This window comes from Saccostrea echinata, unplaced genomic scaffold (assembly GCF_033153115.1).
Source record: "Saccostrea echinata isolate AGI-Se365-2 ecotype Australia unplaced genomic scaffold, CSIRO_AGI_Sech_v1 ptg000028l, whole genome shotgun sequence".
Classification (NCBI taxonomy): Eukaryota; Metazoa; Mollusca; class Bivalvia; order Ostreida; family Ostreidae; genus Saccostrea; species Saccostrea echinata.
The window spans coordinates 9,894,875-9,911,416 of NW_026889777.1; the positions used below are offsets into that span (position 1 = coordinate 9,894,875).

A 16,542-nucleotide genomic window follows, 5' to 3' on the forward strand; every position below is an offset into this window, starting at 1 on the left:
CAAAAAGCACAAGGCAGATGTAACCGTTTAACAGGGATGCTACTCTATAACCTGATCCCATCTCTGATGTTTTTAGAGCTCCGTGTTTGTTCTGCTCCGGATTGATCATTGTTCGTTAGCTTCAGATTTTAAACATAAATTTGCCGAGGTTAATATTGTATTTTGATACACATTTTGTTCTTGCCAAATTTTGCGTTCGTACATTTTATTGAAATAAAGTACAGTGTATCAAGCATTCCAATTTATAGTCATCAACCATTTTTTTAAATGGAAAGAAGGAATTTCTCGAAAAGTCCACATAAGCAATAAATTCCATCTTTATACCGTTTTATAACGAATATATTATAGAAAACAGTCATACTCAAAGCGTTTTATTTGATTTGCACAGGTACGTAATTGTTTCGATATCATCTGAATTTATACAACACAAACATAATGATAAACAAACAACAGATAAAAACAAATACTATCACAAGCCCATACGCATATCTCCCCAAATCACAATAGTTATCAACAAACTATTAAATAAAAATACTCATATTCAAATCTAACCATTTAAATAACAGCTTTTGGCTTTCTGTATATAAATATCATGTGGTATGTTCCTTTATTTACCTCAATCCAATCAATTCAAAATTTTGAATTCAGTCAATAAAAAGTATTTGAAAGTGACGACTTTATAATCAACGAGTGACCTAGAATACGCTGAATGCTAAAAATATTCTTTTTCATATGACATTTCCGATCGATAGATTTGTTTTAAACTTTAATAAGTATGTAAAATATTTTGGTATATTCTGAAAGAATACCAAAAGTTCATGTTGAAAGACGATGATAATTTGAGACACAAACTACGACATAACCTTATAAATTAGTTAACTCAGCAAAATTTTATGTTAATTTTAAGCAAGTCACTGGAAAGTACGTAATTAACTTAATGGGAAAGTAGGCTCTGCGGAACTTAGGCAAGGTTTATAATTCTACGTGACGGCCTGGATATTTGTCTATACTGTACGAATAAAGTTTTTTTTTTTCAGCGACGAATTACTTTTCATTAGAGAATATATGAAATCTCAATGAGCTAATAACATTATTATTTGTTGCTATTCTTGTTTTTCTGTTTTAGACAATTACCAAAAATTACATAGAAAAAAATATGATAAAATTTTGTTTTTTCCCATTTAAACAACTCCACATCTTTCTTTCTGTTTTTAAGCAGATTTTGTATCTTTACAGCAGTTTTGAAACAAATTAAGAAAGTATTTTAATGTTGAAATTAACACCAAAAATAAATTTATGAATTAAATAATATTTTGGTAAGAATACTTTTGCTAATTTTGACCCTCACATTCTTTAAGACGAACCTGAGATCGTTGTGTACGTAAGGTTTGATAGAAACTATGGATACAAAAAAGAGAGAAAAACACAATCCTTACTTACAAGCTTCCCCCTCTATTAACATTTGTAAATTCATATCTAATCGCGGCTTGTGATATCTGTACAACAATATATGTAATGGATTTTAAATTGAAAAATCCATATGAAACATTTGGAATTATTTATGTTTTTTCTATAGCCCTTCTAGCAGAAGTACTATATGTGGCGTTGAATCTGCAGCACTTTTGGTTTTAGTGAGTTCAAGTAATTAATCCACTGCGCAATTTTATGTTAATGTCACACGACAGCATACAAAAAGGACACCAGATAAATGACCACACAAACGAATTAACAAGGAGAAATACGTATTTCCCATTCGAAGACATCCTTCCTTAGAATATTTACAAATTCGATAAATAAGCAACTGTTTTCCATACATTAGCGGGGACAGAATTATCACACACTTTGTACATTTCCTCTCGGGATACTACAATACAAGACTACAATAGCTAAATACTGGGGCTAACGCCTTTGTACAAAATTCGATTCCAAATGCAGTAAATCCAGCTTTAGAGAGAGAGAGAGAGAAGATTAAACACAGCTGCGATCTTTCACAAATTTTTTTTCCAAACAAAATTAAGTTCCCGATCCTGGCTCAGCTTTAATCGGATGCAGCTTTCTTGAAGCTAGTGGCGAAATTTCATCCTCTTCGTCAGTAAAGGCAAATTTATCGATTTCGCCATTCGGTAATCCGTTGGTTTTAATGGGAACCTTTATCGGTATTTTTAGCGTCGAAGATGGCGGCTCGCTGTCATCAATAGACGAGGTTTTCTTTTTAATACTTAAATCCTGTGGTAAATCGCCATTGTGAGGAGATGCATTGTTGGAGTACAGGGGTGACGTGTTTAGTCGTAAATTCAAATGAGAGTGGGCAGTGGGCACAGTGATTGGCATGTGGGAAATGGGCGGACCTCGTTCTGGAAACGAGAATATCCTTCCTGTTGATGAAGACATATGGCGGGCAAGAGGCGACGTTTGTAGAATTCTAGCTGTGGGGTTAAATGAATGTGGGGAGGGGGAAGTGGGAAAAGAGCGATTGGTGGGAGAAGGGGATAATGAATATAGAGAGGAGGGGGACACTGACGACCCGGGCGTCAGACGACCGTTAGTTGTGGTTGATGGAATCCGCCGAGATGGAGAAGAAGTTTTTCGCCGTGTCGGAGAAGACGATAATGTTCGATTCAAAGGGGATGATGGATAAGGTCTCGGTGACGTCACTGTAGGTGACAATCCTATGGGCGACGGTATTGTTAAGCCGTTAGTATAACAGCCGTATGATGAATATGGCACGGTTAGTTTGAGTTTCTGTCCGTTTGATGAAGGTTTGTTTCCTTGTTTACTGGTGATAGTTGGAACTGCTGCAGTTGGAGCGTTAGTAGCACCGACTTTAATAGATAATTTATTAGACTCATTTTTCACATTAATGTCGTTGTTTGATACAACTTTGGCTGAGCCATTTTGAGATATCTTGCTTTTGGCAGTGGAAGTTGATTTACTTGAAGTATCAGAATTAATTTTCTCTGTCGTCGAATTCTTAGCGGGTGAACTTTTAGAAAAAAATATTTTCTTTTCTATGCATTTATCCAAAGAGGAGGACTTTGCACAGTTGTCTTGTGTACACATTTTCTTCGTAGTTTTGTCAGCCATATTCGATGGAAGTTTATCAGCACCATTTGAATCAGAAGTTGACACAGTTGGCTTCTGTGTTACGCGGGGGTAATACACAGGTGTTGTCAGTGTAGTGCTCTTCGTGACAATACCCTGTGAGGTGTATTTTGATGTGTTCAGTTTAAGCTTGGGAATACGGTTCGCACTGGACGAAATATCAGAAGTAGGAACAACCAATATCGCGGACTTCGATGTCGGAGTTGGAGGTTGTTTTTCAGATTTGCTTTTAGAATGCTTTTCTTTTTTGGCGGGAGATTTAGCTAGGATGAACGACGGAGAGGAGACATTTTTAGAAGGCGACTTGTCTATTTCCATTGGAATTGCCTTAATCTTATTGGAATCACTTTCACTACAAGAGATTTCCCCTTTCAAACTCTTCTGTGAAAGTGTAAAGTTTTCCGCCTTTGAAATGCTTACTTTTTCTTGAAGTTCCTGCGATGGAGTATTGTGTTTTTCTGTTTGAACACTATTCATTGTGTCATTTGTTTTAGTTAACTCTTTTGAAGGCTCACATTTCTCACTTATTGATTTGCTAATTTCCCTCTTTGACTCGATTGTTTCCCTTTTTGACTCGGTTGTTTCCCTTTTTGACTCGGTTGTTTCCCTTTTTGACTCGGTTGATTCTCTTTTTGACTTGATTGCCTCCCTTTTTGACTCACTTATTTCACTTTTTGACTCGTTTGTTTCCCTTTTTGATTCAGTTTTCCCTCTATTTGTCTCGTTAGTTTCCTTTCCTAATTCGTTTGTTTCCCTTTTTGACTCACTTGTCCCTTTCTTTGACTCAGTTATCTCCATCGCAGAGATACTGTCTTTTACATCCTTTAAAGATGTGATTGATTCCAACGTGGACGAAGGAGGAATGGTTTTCTCAAAAGCATCAGAAGTCTTTGTTTCTTTATTATTTTCATGCAACGAAGTAATAGACTGCGTTGATTCTTCTAATTCATTAACCTTGGACTTCTCCTCGTTCTCTCGTTCCGGTTTATCGTCCAGGGAAGTATTTTTCTTTTCGATTTCCACCTCTGCTGTCGTTGCCTTGACTTTCTCCAGATTCAATGTTTCAGTACACGAAATTTCCCGTTTAAACCTTTTGGCTGGATTGGTGTACACCGTGTAGTATAAACACAATGGTTCTTTCTGCGGAAAAGAAACATAACACATTAAAAGATATTAATACACCTTGTTGTATGTATACAAACATTTTTCTGCAAAAATAGAAAAATATTGAGTAGGGATGGAGTCGAAGGGATCCTTCCACACAACGATAACTATGCGTAATTAGATTTAAATTTTGAAATTCTTCAAACGAGAGTTTTGTGTATCTTTTATAGTGACTGATTTCTACAATTCTAAAACATTATTGTGGAGATACATTGGACTAATGCACTGTACAAATATAAACCCAACTTTTATACTCGTGCGAGATACCCTAGCTATTCAAGCTCTAGAGAATCAGTCACTCACTACAGATACAAATAAATGATGCCGCATACAATAGTTGGTTTACAGTAAGTATACTGAACAGCCAATGAATATAGATCTTGAGGTCCTGGTTTGTTTCCCGTTCGCCGCATCGCGAGGTAAACATAGGTAGTGACTGTTCCTTCGCCAAGCGCCCGACACTAGAAATAGTTGGTAAGGTTTTTTCAAATGAGACGTAAAAAAACGAAATTCATCGGCATATGGTGCCGTCTCTATATGAGTGAAAAATTCCCGAATGGGACTTTAAACAACAATCAATCGAATAAATATTTTTGATGCAAGGAAAAACAATGAATTAATAAATTTTCTTAGCTATAGAATGATAATTGATCTACCTTAAATGAGTTGTTCCTTTTATCCAATCTATGATCTTTGATTCTACATATTTTGTAAGCGTACAAAACTTATATAGCGCACTCAAAATTGAGCGAAATCTCCCTATTTAAATGATAATCGTAATCATTAATTAAATCATTCGAGTCTAAAACTACATGAGCAGTGTATTGATTTTAATCAATCGCAAACATGTATATGAATTAGCCGACAATTAGCAGCGAAGAAGGCGCTCAAATAACTGCTGAAATATGTACCTTTAAAGTTTATAATCACCGTTCAAGAGCTTAAAATTACATATTTTTGCAACGCAGTTATTATAACAGGTTAAAACATACAAGTAGTACTTTTGATGTGAATAATCAGGCTCTTTTGAAGTGGAGCAGAGGGAATAGAATTGAATTGATTACGTCAAAAGCGTTTCCTGCACTTTAAGCCGAGAGGAGATTATTAATGTAATAATGCAGTGAAAGCAGTGCCATAGCAAACAAGACACGCAGTCTAGGATTCCGATTTAATGAAAATGAAAGCTTCGCTGGTAGCATGTACAGTAGTTATGGTATTCGTCATGACGAGGTAAAGAGATCTTTTGCATACAAAACACATCAAGTATTAAACGAGGCGAAGAAAACGCATAAAAAAGAATATGAGAGTCGACGAACATCACATGTTAAAGAGAATAAAATACATAATCGGCGTAAGATATCTCCGTGTTTCCGGTTGACGCCTTCTATGCACACGCAAACTAATTAATGATTTTAAACACAGAAAAAAAGTGTTCTCCAAAACGTGTGTTGTTTCTTCTGGAGTTAATGAGTTCAGGCTGATTGTTTTTACTATCGTCTGGCTACATTACGCTACACGGTTAAATCTGTTTGAAGTTGTGATTAACAAAAGGCTTTCAATTTGATTGTTACCGATGGGGAGGAAATTAGAGACATTTTCTAAATACACATGGTTGTTAGTCATGAAGTTTTTTTCTTTCCATTCCTTAATTGAAGATAGTGCATTTAAATCTTATACCATTCGTTAAATTGATTCAACGAGATAAATAATTTGATCACAAACTTTTCAATTTAATGTTCTGAATAGAAAACATTTCCAGACAAAGATATTAGTTAGGATTAAAACATATTCATGAATTTTTAAACCTGTTATACTGTAGATCACCATATTTTCGAGACACCTTATCATCGCGAGATAGGTATTTGGTATTTATAAGCAAGACAAAATTTTCACGAAATCTGGATATTGTTGTATATAACATATACGAATGAAAATATACGCGAGAATGACATTTTCGCGAGTCGAACGTCTCGCGTAATCACGCGAAAATAAAGGTCTCGCGAAAAAAATGATTTACAGTATTAGATCATCGTTTGAACGGAAGGATTACAAATACAGCTAATTTACAGTTGATTCAAGATCTTCATTAATAACAAACGATAAGTTTGTCAAAATTTCAGTTTACAACTTAAATATTTATGAGATATATCAATAATGTATGATTTAAAAAGTTGTATAATATGAACTTTAATATTAGTACAATTTAAAAATTAATAATACTTTTAAGATATTGATTTAGTTAAGAGATTGATTTGGTACATGTTCGTGGCATTTAACGTTATCAATAAATCATGATAAACAAATCCTTTATGTATGAATATTACCAGTTTAACTAAAACATTTAAAGACTAAAAGTGTCCATGTTCGGCTATTTATAAGGTATTTAAATGAGTTCAGTTTAGTAAGACATTTTAATATTAATAAATAAATCCCCTATTTAATCGAATAAAAAATAACAATTAAATTACACTACATAATGAAATATTTCCATCGCCGTAATTGAAATGATACTCTATGAAAATTCAACTAATGATTCATAAAAATGTTTTCCTGAAAAATAATAAATTCTTGTTAAAAAGAATACAAAAAGTTTTGAAAGATTAATTAAAGAAATTCAATTATATATAAGTTAATGATAAGTTTTTTTTTTCCATGAATGTTCTGAATATTAAATGTAAGAACCACTACACAAAAAAGAACACAGCATCCCAAACTGGAAAGAGAGGTGGAAAAAGGAATACATGTAATTTGGTTTTTCAATTAATATTTAAACCTTTCCTTAAACTGAAACGTGTGCAAATACAGGAAAGCATGTTTCACAACACAAATCAGCACTCTTAGAGAGATGTTCAACTTCAAAGAAAATCTAATTGCTTTCTTGGAACTATCGTTTTTGACATTTCTCTGTCATTCCAACTTAAAATTTGTACAATCAAGACAACTTGGAAATTAAAAGTACAGACTCCAATATTTATTTCCGCTTCTTTCTGTGATTAAAACCATTCTGTCTTAACAAAGTTAAACAGGATTTTAATTTGTAAGCATATATCAGGACGCTTTTTAATGATTTGAAACACATTTTATATTATAATATAATAAAAAATTAAAAGATTAAGCAGCAGGTTTTGCCTTTGCCGATTTATATATTTTCATCTTTAATTACAGTAGAACATATTTCACTTAAAATAAACTCCTTTTCTCAGTATAATTGCTTTCAAATTTTCTTTTCTTGCTATTGTTTATTCATAAAAGATGTGTCTATAAATAGCACTGAGACATTTCTGTAACAGTAATTTTAAATCGGAATGACATAAATTTTATGGATTCTGGAAAAGGATTAAAGCGCGTTTATAACTCTGAAAAAAAAAAAAATCGATGGCGACTGTGAATAACACATTGTGAAAGGCCTTGGAAATTCACTTTCAATGCAGCGTATAATTTAGGAAACAAATTCTACGATTTTTTTCCCCTGAAAAAGGTAGAAAATATTTAATCAAAAATGTCTTATTAGCTAGTCCACTGAAATTCTATCTATGAGGACATTTTTGTTATTTCTGCTAGAATGCTGCAATGAACTTATTTTGCTCAAATTTGCTCAACGAGAATGAGCGCAGAGTGCATTTTCAAAATAAATATAATGTAAATTACTTTGCAATCTACTTTTCCAAATATTTTTCACGAATACATAAAGAAGATCATTTTTCATATACATGTATATATATATATATATTTACCCGTCTCCACATGTAAATGTAAGCCACGTCAATAAGGGTATAGAAATCACTTAGGACTTCGTCTGTATGATACATATCTATCTGTAATCAAGTTTATAAATAAAATCAGTAAAGCAAACAAATCACTGCAAAGAGAACAGGGGCCCGTTTCACAAAAGAATTTACGACTACGACACAAAACTCAAGTTGATTGTAAAATTTTGCGAAATTAATGATTTTATCTTAAATTGTTAACAAAAATTTATCTTTCTAAATTCTTTTTAAATAGATTAAAACCATTTTTAAAATTAATGTAAAATAAAAATTTTCAGCAGAATTAAATTTTGATCTTAGTCGTAAGTTCTTTTGTTAAACGGACCTTAGAACTCAAATCAAGAAAGCATCACAATGAATTATACATTATCAATTCTTTGATAATGTTTCAGAGTTTTTTTGTTCTTGATTCCTACTTCGCTGTATTGTATTTATTGTATTTACTTTAATATAATAATTCATAACAAAATTAATAAACATTTTTCTCAAAACATTGTCCACACATGTTAAAATTTAAAGTACCATGGAAAAAATGGTATATTGAGAGTTTTGACATTCAAGATTTCAAGAAAATTCACAAGGTATTAAAAATTATTGCTTTAGATTATTTCATGCAAACGAAATTTTTTAACTTTCAAGCAAAAAAATTAGTTTTATTCATTCAATAATATTTTTCCTTTCCTGAGTAATTTTGAGTTTAACATAAAACACCATAAGCCTAAAAGAAGAATTTTGGGTTCATTAAAATCTTGATTTACGTTTTATTTAAATATATTTTACACATAAAACCCATTTTTCATTCTTATAGCACTAGATCATATTCACTCGGAATCTGACACTTTTATTCCAGATAATATTTATGTCAAGGTTGAATAAGAAGAAAGGAAATGCTTGTTGAGAATTTGTCTACCTGATAACGGTCGCTTAGAGAAAATTTGAGGCGGATGAATTTCTTCAGTAGACCAATGGTCACTACTGCTGGACACAAAAGGTATCGACAGTCACCAGACTAAAAAAAAATAACATTACATCACATTTTAAGATAACTTTGAAAAAATCAAAATTAAAATGTGTTACAATGTATTTCAAAAAAAAAAAAGAAAGAAAGAAAAAACAACAGAAATATCATCTTTGTGTTACATAGTAAACTTTATTTTCTGTTCTCAAGTCATACACTATTGTAAGAAGATGGTATTCTTTGAAATTCAACTCAATTGCTTTCATTATCCCATATTGTAAATTAATTCTGTGATACTGTGAAACTTGAATTTCTTACTTCTTTTCCCATCTTTTCATTAGATTTTAAAGATGGTTTTGGAGACTTTCCGCTGCAAGGAAGAAATTATAGAATATATATTATTATAACAGAGAAGAAGTACTTACTCATTCAAAGTGTATACATTTCTTAGGTTTGACAACAGTATAAACATAGATTTCATCACATGTGCAGATAAATACTTATTGTGATATTATAAAGCATTACAATCTCCTGTTACTGAGAAATTAAACATGACCAAAGAAAACCAGTAGCTTGGAAAACATAATTAAGTGCTCAATGTCTCAAAAGAGATTTTCACAACTTCCAAATAACAGGATGTGAAAATCAAATGACCCAATGCCTAATCTGGACAAGAAATATTGAAGAGAATTAATAATTGAAAAAAAAAGTTTTACTAAAAAAAATCTTAATTATAATATCTAAAAATCAAACAATGACACTCTATTCAATGGAAATGTCAACATCACACAGCAATAAAGAAAGAATGGAAGAGAGCAATAAAGAATCTTACTCTGGACTGAGATGCAGCGCTAGGCTAATTTGTTCGTCCTCTGCAAATATCACCCTTTCTCTCTGGATTTCGCCGTCATCGTCCGTGTAGTACTCCGGCCTATTCGGATCATTCCACATGCTGTCCACATCTGTTTACGAAAAAAGAAAACCAATTCAAAGAGGTATATTACCAGTGGCTATGCTTCCAAAGTTGAGGTTGTCTCAGTGCATGACATATATAAATTAGTGAAGTTTTTCTCTGAAAAAAATCTATTTTTTACCATGCTTGATTATATATTTATATCTGTATTTGATATTCATTTTATTACAGTTAAGCAGTAAAACGAAACCACAATTTATAAACTGAAACTCAGAAAGGTCTATGTCAAAATAAACAGAAAAGACGCCAACCCCAAATATTCATCATACAGAACTAAATGATTGATAGGAAAGCTTACAGACTTTATAACTTGTTTAAATCGTAAATTGTACACAAAAGGACATGCAATAATGTTGTTTTCCCTCTACCATTATAACGATTTAAAAATCACTGTAAATATTGTTCGAATTTTACTACCACTAAAGCGTACCTTGTAATTTAAATGAAAAGGGAGATACGTTATTCAAATCTACGTTCTTCCACTAAAATGCTTGAAGTAATTTACATAAAGGAAATAGGGAAACGTTGACATATATAAATTATGTTCTAGTTGAATCTATAAATCTCCTCCATGGGACGTTCCTTCTCGCATAAAGAAGTAAAGATGAAAAAATACACATTTTCTTATGGTTCAGTTAATTTGTAACAATTTAAATGATTAAACAATTAAAACATATTCTATTTCAAAGAAATTCATAAATGCAAATGCTAACTGAAGTCAATTATTATGATACTAAATATATTAATACTCACATGAAAATGTATCACGTTAACCCCATTATTTCGAAAAAAAAAAATAAATAAAAATGAGCAAACATCTATAGCAGTATGTTATCTTAGAATGTATAGTAAGCTTACCTTGCCCTCTTTCTTTGTAGAAATCTCTTCTCCTTTTCATTTCATCTACAAAACAGAAACAAGATATTTCACTTACTTGACCATATAGTGATTCACTTAAAAGATAGTCAAATTTAGTATTCTAATGTTATAAAAAACACTTTTGAATGTTGGCAAAACTGCATCAGGAGTATTAAATACAGATGTATATAAATATATAATCCCTAAAAATGGGTAATTATAATTTCAATGAACGAAAATTAACTGACCGTGGGGTATCTAGACCACAATTGATTTTTTAAAAATCTCCTCGATCGTACTTTAAGCTGTATAAACAACTGCACAATATAATATAAATGAAAAGAAAGTTGCATGTTTTCCAGCTGGAAGTCATATGTATCATCAGATCGAATTGAAAGTTTCACGTTTCATCCCTTTAGAGGGATAATTCATAAAACTTCCAATTTAGTGGCATAATTCATGTAACTTCCAATTTAGTGAAGTTACATTGTTCATCCCACTACATTGGAAGTTACATGCATTAAAACACTAAATCGCAATTACACAAATTATCTCTCATAAAGTGGAAGTTACATTGATTTGAATAATAATACTGAAAGTTACGTTATGTTTTACTCCACTAAATTGGAAGTTACATGAATTATAACACTAAATTGGAATTGCATGAATTATCCAACTAGATTAGATGTTACATGAATTATAAATAAGAAGTAATTTTTTACTATAATCACGGGGGTAATGTACGGAAACTGATAGTCTTGTATAACTTCAAGATATTCAAGACAACTATTGTGTTGTATTGGAAATACACATGTAAAAATTCACTGTCAAGCAGCAGCATCATTACAATGTATTGTAACACTCTTTAGTGGAAACGAATCACACCGTACACTACACAATTCACAGCAAACAGATCTAAACAAATGAATTGAACGAAAATATGTTTTTGTCTTCAGAATGGAAAATAATTTAGCGCGCCATTCACCGTTTAAATGCAATGAAACCCTATATTCAAGAGGTTTATTGAGCCAATGTCACGACCAAACATGGAAGTGTCTGACGATCGATACATGGAGTGTGAAGTCATCTATATTTCATGTCGAGTGTTTGATGTATCCGTTGTCGGGTTATGAAGAGATTGATGGACGACCTGTTCTCTGGGCTTTTACGATCAACCCGTCACCCTGTCATCATTTTTTTCTTTTGTTTAAAGTTTTTTTTATACGACCAGCATTAGAAGTTTGTATTCAAACACTGTCACAGTTAAGGTTGATCAAATTGTCAAACATATATAGCAGAATGAATTGAAAGGCGTTTACTTTTGAAATTTTAGATATGAAAAGGAGAAAAACAAAAAATGCTTCTTACTTTGAAACAATCCAGGCACTAATTTATATACCAGATCTTGCAGAGTATGGTCTAATCTAAAATAGAAAATCAGAATTAGAAACAGAAATAGGCCATTACATGTATACTTTTTACATGACTGTATTTAAATCTTTTCGAGATGACACAAATTAATTTATCCTTTTAAAATGTTTTAATTTTTCCATAAAGAACCCCGCATCTATTCTTAGATAATATCCTTATTTTAAACGAATAGAAAAAAGTGCATATTTTACTTTGTATCAAATTCATTCTGAATCTTTAAAGACCGTGATTATTTTAGAGATGAGCCGAGTATTTTAATTTGTGTGACGTAGGTTATATGCAAGAGGAGCGTCAAAAACCATTATACCAAATGTTACATCAAGCATATTTCATTCTGTAACAGACCAGATATAATTAACCGAATTTGCCAGAAGATATTAAGCTTCCTGTATGCATTGATTTTTTTCTTCTGTAAAACTATTTCCATTCCACTAATAGCACGGTGGAATAGACGTTGTCTTCTTACTGCAGGGAATTTTAAAATACACTAAGATAAAATGTTTTTTTGCAAGCATAGTTATCAATTTATGTCCAGATACAGAATGAAGAACACGAATGAGGGAAATAATCAACGCTTCTCTTCAAATTTCTTTTGTTTCAATCTTCCTAGTTTGTAATATGTCTAACAGTAATAAATCTAAAATTTATCTATTTAAATAGTTGGTTCGTTCTTTCTATATATCACTAATACTAGGTCTATGAGAACAAATATGTTGCGGGCAAATTAAATGTTGATAAAGATAACAAACAGCAGGAAAGGAACAGTTGCACTCTGGTGACTTTAAAAGGCCTGACCAGGTTTCCCCTGTCAAAAATGGAAATATTTTTCACAAATTCAAAAAATTCTACTCTTGGAAAGACCTAAAACTCGATATTCTGTGATCAATGAGAAAAACCAATGAAGAAATCAAAAGTTTGTCCTGTAAAGCAATTCTAGTTGATATTCATGCAGTGTTTTTCTTTCCCTAAAGATCAAATTAAGATAACTGATAAATATATTAGGAAAAAGAAAAGGCTAATTAGAAAGCTTATAAAAAGGGAATGCAGAATAAAAAAATGAAATTAGTAAGGAACGTATCTCTATCCATTGACATTAAAGACTGATATTTCAATCATCAAGTACATTTACAATTTTTGTGATTATTGATATTAACATAGTTCCTCTTTATTACATCTTTATTAATTCATTTTATTTTCACACATTGTTAGGTAAATTACTGTACAAAATGATGCAATTAAGGACAGATGATACAAACCAAAATATGGATGCCTGGATTGGTATATATTTTTTGACCTATTTTGGTTGTAAATGATAAGAATAATAAATTTTTAAAACATAAAGAAATTGTTAACTTTCTAAGATGTTCAAAATCCCACCTTTCGGCAACCATCCTTATTAATCTATACAATTTTTGTCACTTTAAGTCCAATTATTGTGGAATTTTAAAAGAAAAATGAAAATCTTTGCGGTTAAACTAATTCAATTTACTTGTATTAACATGACTTAAATTGTTATTTTCAAGACTTTTGATAAAAATTTGTTTGTATCATCTGTCCTTAAAATACCCGAAAATTATTTAGAGTTTGTAGAAAAAAGATATAACTCTCATTATTTTGTACTTCGAAACATCTGAAATTTGTTTCTATATGACTTTTTCAAAAAAGACATGTTGAATTTTGTTTGACATTATTTAATCAATATACTTTATTACCCAAATATACGTAATTAAAAACACTTAATCATAGAGGTATTCGGGATACAAAACTGTAGACTTACCTGATGTTAGTGAAAGGTTTTGTTTTGTGGACTTGGACATCACAAATAGGACAGAACTTGCTGCTTTCAAGGTACCGGACTATGCAGGTTTTACAAACTGAAAGAAATAAAAACTATTAAATGAATGTAAGTATGAAATCAATAAGAAAATCCATCTGTATATAAATACAATGTATTTTGAAAGACAAGTATATACCTTAATGTTTTAATGATCCATAAAATATAATCTTTTCATTGAATCTAAAAACGTATTAAAATTCGAATCTGATAGATATTTAGTGTACTGATAGAATTTAAACCCTTGCTATTGCCATAGAAATTATTTAATCAATAATTCTACAAGGAACTTAAAGTTGTATCATACTTAAGTTTATTCATGAATTTTTCTTACGAGATATGTAATACCTCTCAAATATTGATATATTCTAAATACAAGTTACATTATCTTTATTAAGAATAAGTTTATAGATTCTTGCATCAAACTATTAACAACAGGAATTAATTAGTTTGAAAAAATTGTTTAATTTCTAAATTCACCTCAAGGGCGAAAATGCAATTTTATTTCATCACCAAGAAATAGTTAATAGTTAATCTAACATTTTGTTTTAAATGTAATATCTTGCCTCTTTATGAATTTCACAAACAATTAGGATATTGAATGTGAATGTAAATTTATCAATTTACGAGTAGACAACCAGACTATCTCGGAGAAAGGCAAATCAGCGAAAATAACGTTTACAATCTACACCAATAAAGTTCGATCAATATTGACACTGACTAGGTGCTTCTGTACTCAGTGGCCTTTTCTTTACCTTACTGCAGTTAAAGACATGCATTATCAGGAATTCCTTACTTAATCTACTTAAAAAGTAACCCAAATTCCGCGAGAAAAGCCAGTCTGTGATCCATTCTGCTGTGTTCTGCATCAGTAAGCACTGAGCAACTTAAACACATACTGACGTCACAGAGGGTTGTAAATTTCACACAAGAAGATAAAGAAAAATCATTTTTCTTCATCGCTTGAGAGCATGCGAGTTATTTAAGAGCAGTAATGTTCGAAGTGACTCACAACAAATTTACGTAATTATATGCATCTATAATAACAATTTGTAATCATTGATTCACTGGAAACTCTTTTCATGCAAAACATTATTTTATAGGAATAAAAAAAAACATTGTAATACTCAACGTTACGGTTTGCTATCAAATTTGCGTTAAAAGCACAAACTGGTAAATTAATTTTATTGATATTCTTTAAAAATAAATACAAAAAAGACATAATTATTAAAAAAATCAATGGTACATGTACCAACAATTTACTCTATCTTTTGTAATTTAGCCTAAATGTGCAAAACAGAAAAAAATTTAATCTTCAAATCGTTCGACTTGGATAACAAAGGGAGTCTTTAAATCATGATACTTTGATAGCAATGACACATTTTAAATATGATGGAGAACAATCAACATAGACAAACATTACAGACCAAAAACGATACTCCATCTCAAGGCTATAAATATTCAAGTTAGTGCTCAAGTTTTCTCTGGCAAATACTTTACATATAAAAACAGGAGCAGAATATTGCTACAATGACAAGTTTGCCAGCTACGTTTCAGTTGACGTTATTATCACAAGAAATCGACAGATGATAAACACAATGTGTTTTCTCTTGTTCACGTAGCCAGCACTAATCCACAGCCACGATATTTAAATCATCAATAGCAGCCTTACTTATCTTCCCAAGCAGCATTGGAACGCTTTCAACATTAGGCAGTTCAGCACGAGTTCACTGTTAAGATGGATATATATAGAGAGAGAGCTACTAAGTTTCTTTCTGACCTTGCAGTCGACACGTGTATTATAAGAGGTCATCTAAGGCAACAGCTATGCAATCAATTATCTTCCTGAGTATCATGCAAAAAGTCGGAAAAATATTATTTTTATGCAAAGAGATTTACATGCTTTTAGATATCATCAATGTTAAATAGAAAATCTCTTTTTTGCGCTGTACAAGAGAGAAATGTAAGAAAAAAAATGTAAATGTTTACTTTTATTTAACAAAAAATGTACTTTTTTCCTCTTTCGAGTGGAACATAATTGCAGATTTCAGTAATATTATTCAATGTCATTTGGGAAAAGATACCAAATACATGTATCTGCAATTCTAATTGATATTAATGTTTTGCGATTCTGGAATCGTCTCGTCACACTAGAAAAATTGTCTGACGAAGATATCTTAAAGACCACGATCAAAATAACCTAACAAACTGGACCTCAAAAATTACATCTTTTATTTGATTCTCTGAATATGAGGCATATCAACACAAACCTGTCAACAAGCAGCTTAAAATTAGTCGAAAAACTTCTTTGTCCAAAACTTGAAAGGCAATGGTTTGAAGACTTAAAACATGTTTCCAATCTCCGAACTTACCGCCTCTTAAAGAGCAAGTAGGATCAGGAGCAGTAAGTGAATGGACTTATCCAAATCTATACGATCAGTGATGGAAATGTTTC

At 31.4% G+C, this 16,542-nt stretch overlaps 1 protein-coding gene across 1 annotated transcript in view; it reads right to left on the bottom strand.

Annotated features, from left to right (window-relative positions):
* Positions 1 to 350: 350 nt before the first annotated feature.
* Positions 351 to 16,542, bottom strand: part of LOC133194107 (polycomb group protein Psc-like) — a 41,443-nt gene continuing 25,251 nt past the window's right edge. Inside the window, exons 3-10 of the mRNA XM_061330077.1 lie at positions 14,031 to 14,127; positions 12,191 to 12,246; positions 10,823 to 10,867; positions 9,824 to 9,953; positions 9,310 to 9,361; positions 8,944 to 9,042; positions 8,001 to 8,081; positions 351 to 4,242 (exon numbers count right to left, since the gene is read on the bottom strand). Coding sequence (XP_061186061.1) covers positions 2,014 to 4,242; positions 8,001 to 8,081; positions 8,944 to 9,042; positions 9,310 to 9,361; positions 9,824 to 9,953; positions 10,823 to 10,867; positions 12,191 to 12,246; positions 14,031 to 14,127 — 2,789 coding nt within the window. The 3' untranslated portion in view covers positions 351 to 2,013. The remainder of the gene's footprint in view (positions 4,243 to 8,000; positions 8,082 to 8,943; positions 9,043 to 9,309; positions 9,362 to 9,823; positions 9,954 to 10,822; positions 10,868 to 12,190; positions 12,247 to 14,030; positions 14,128 to 16,542) is intronic.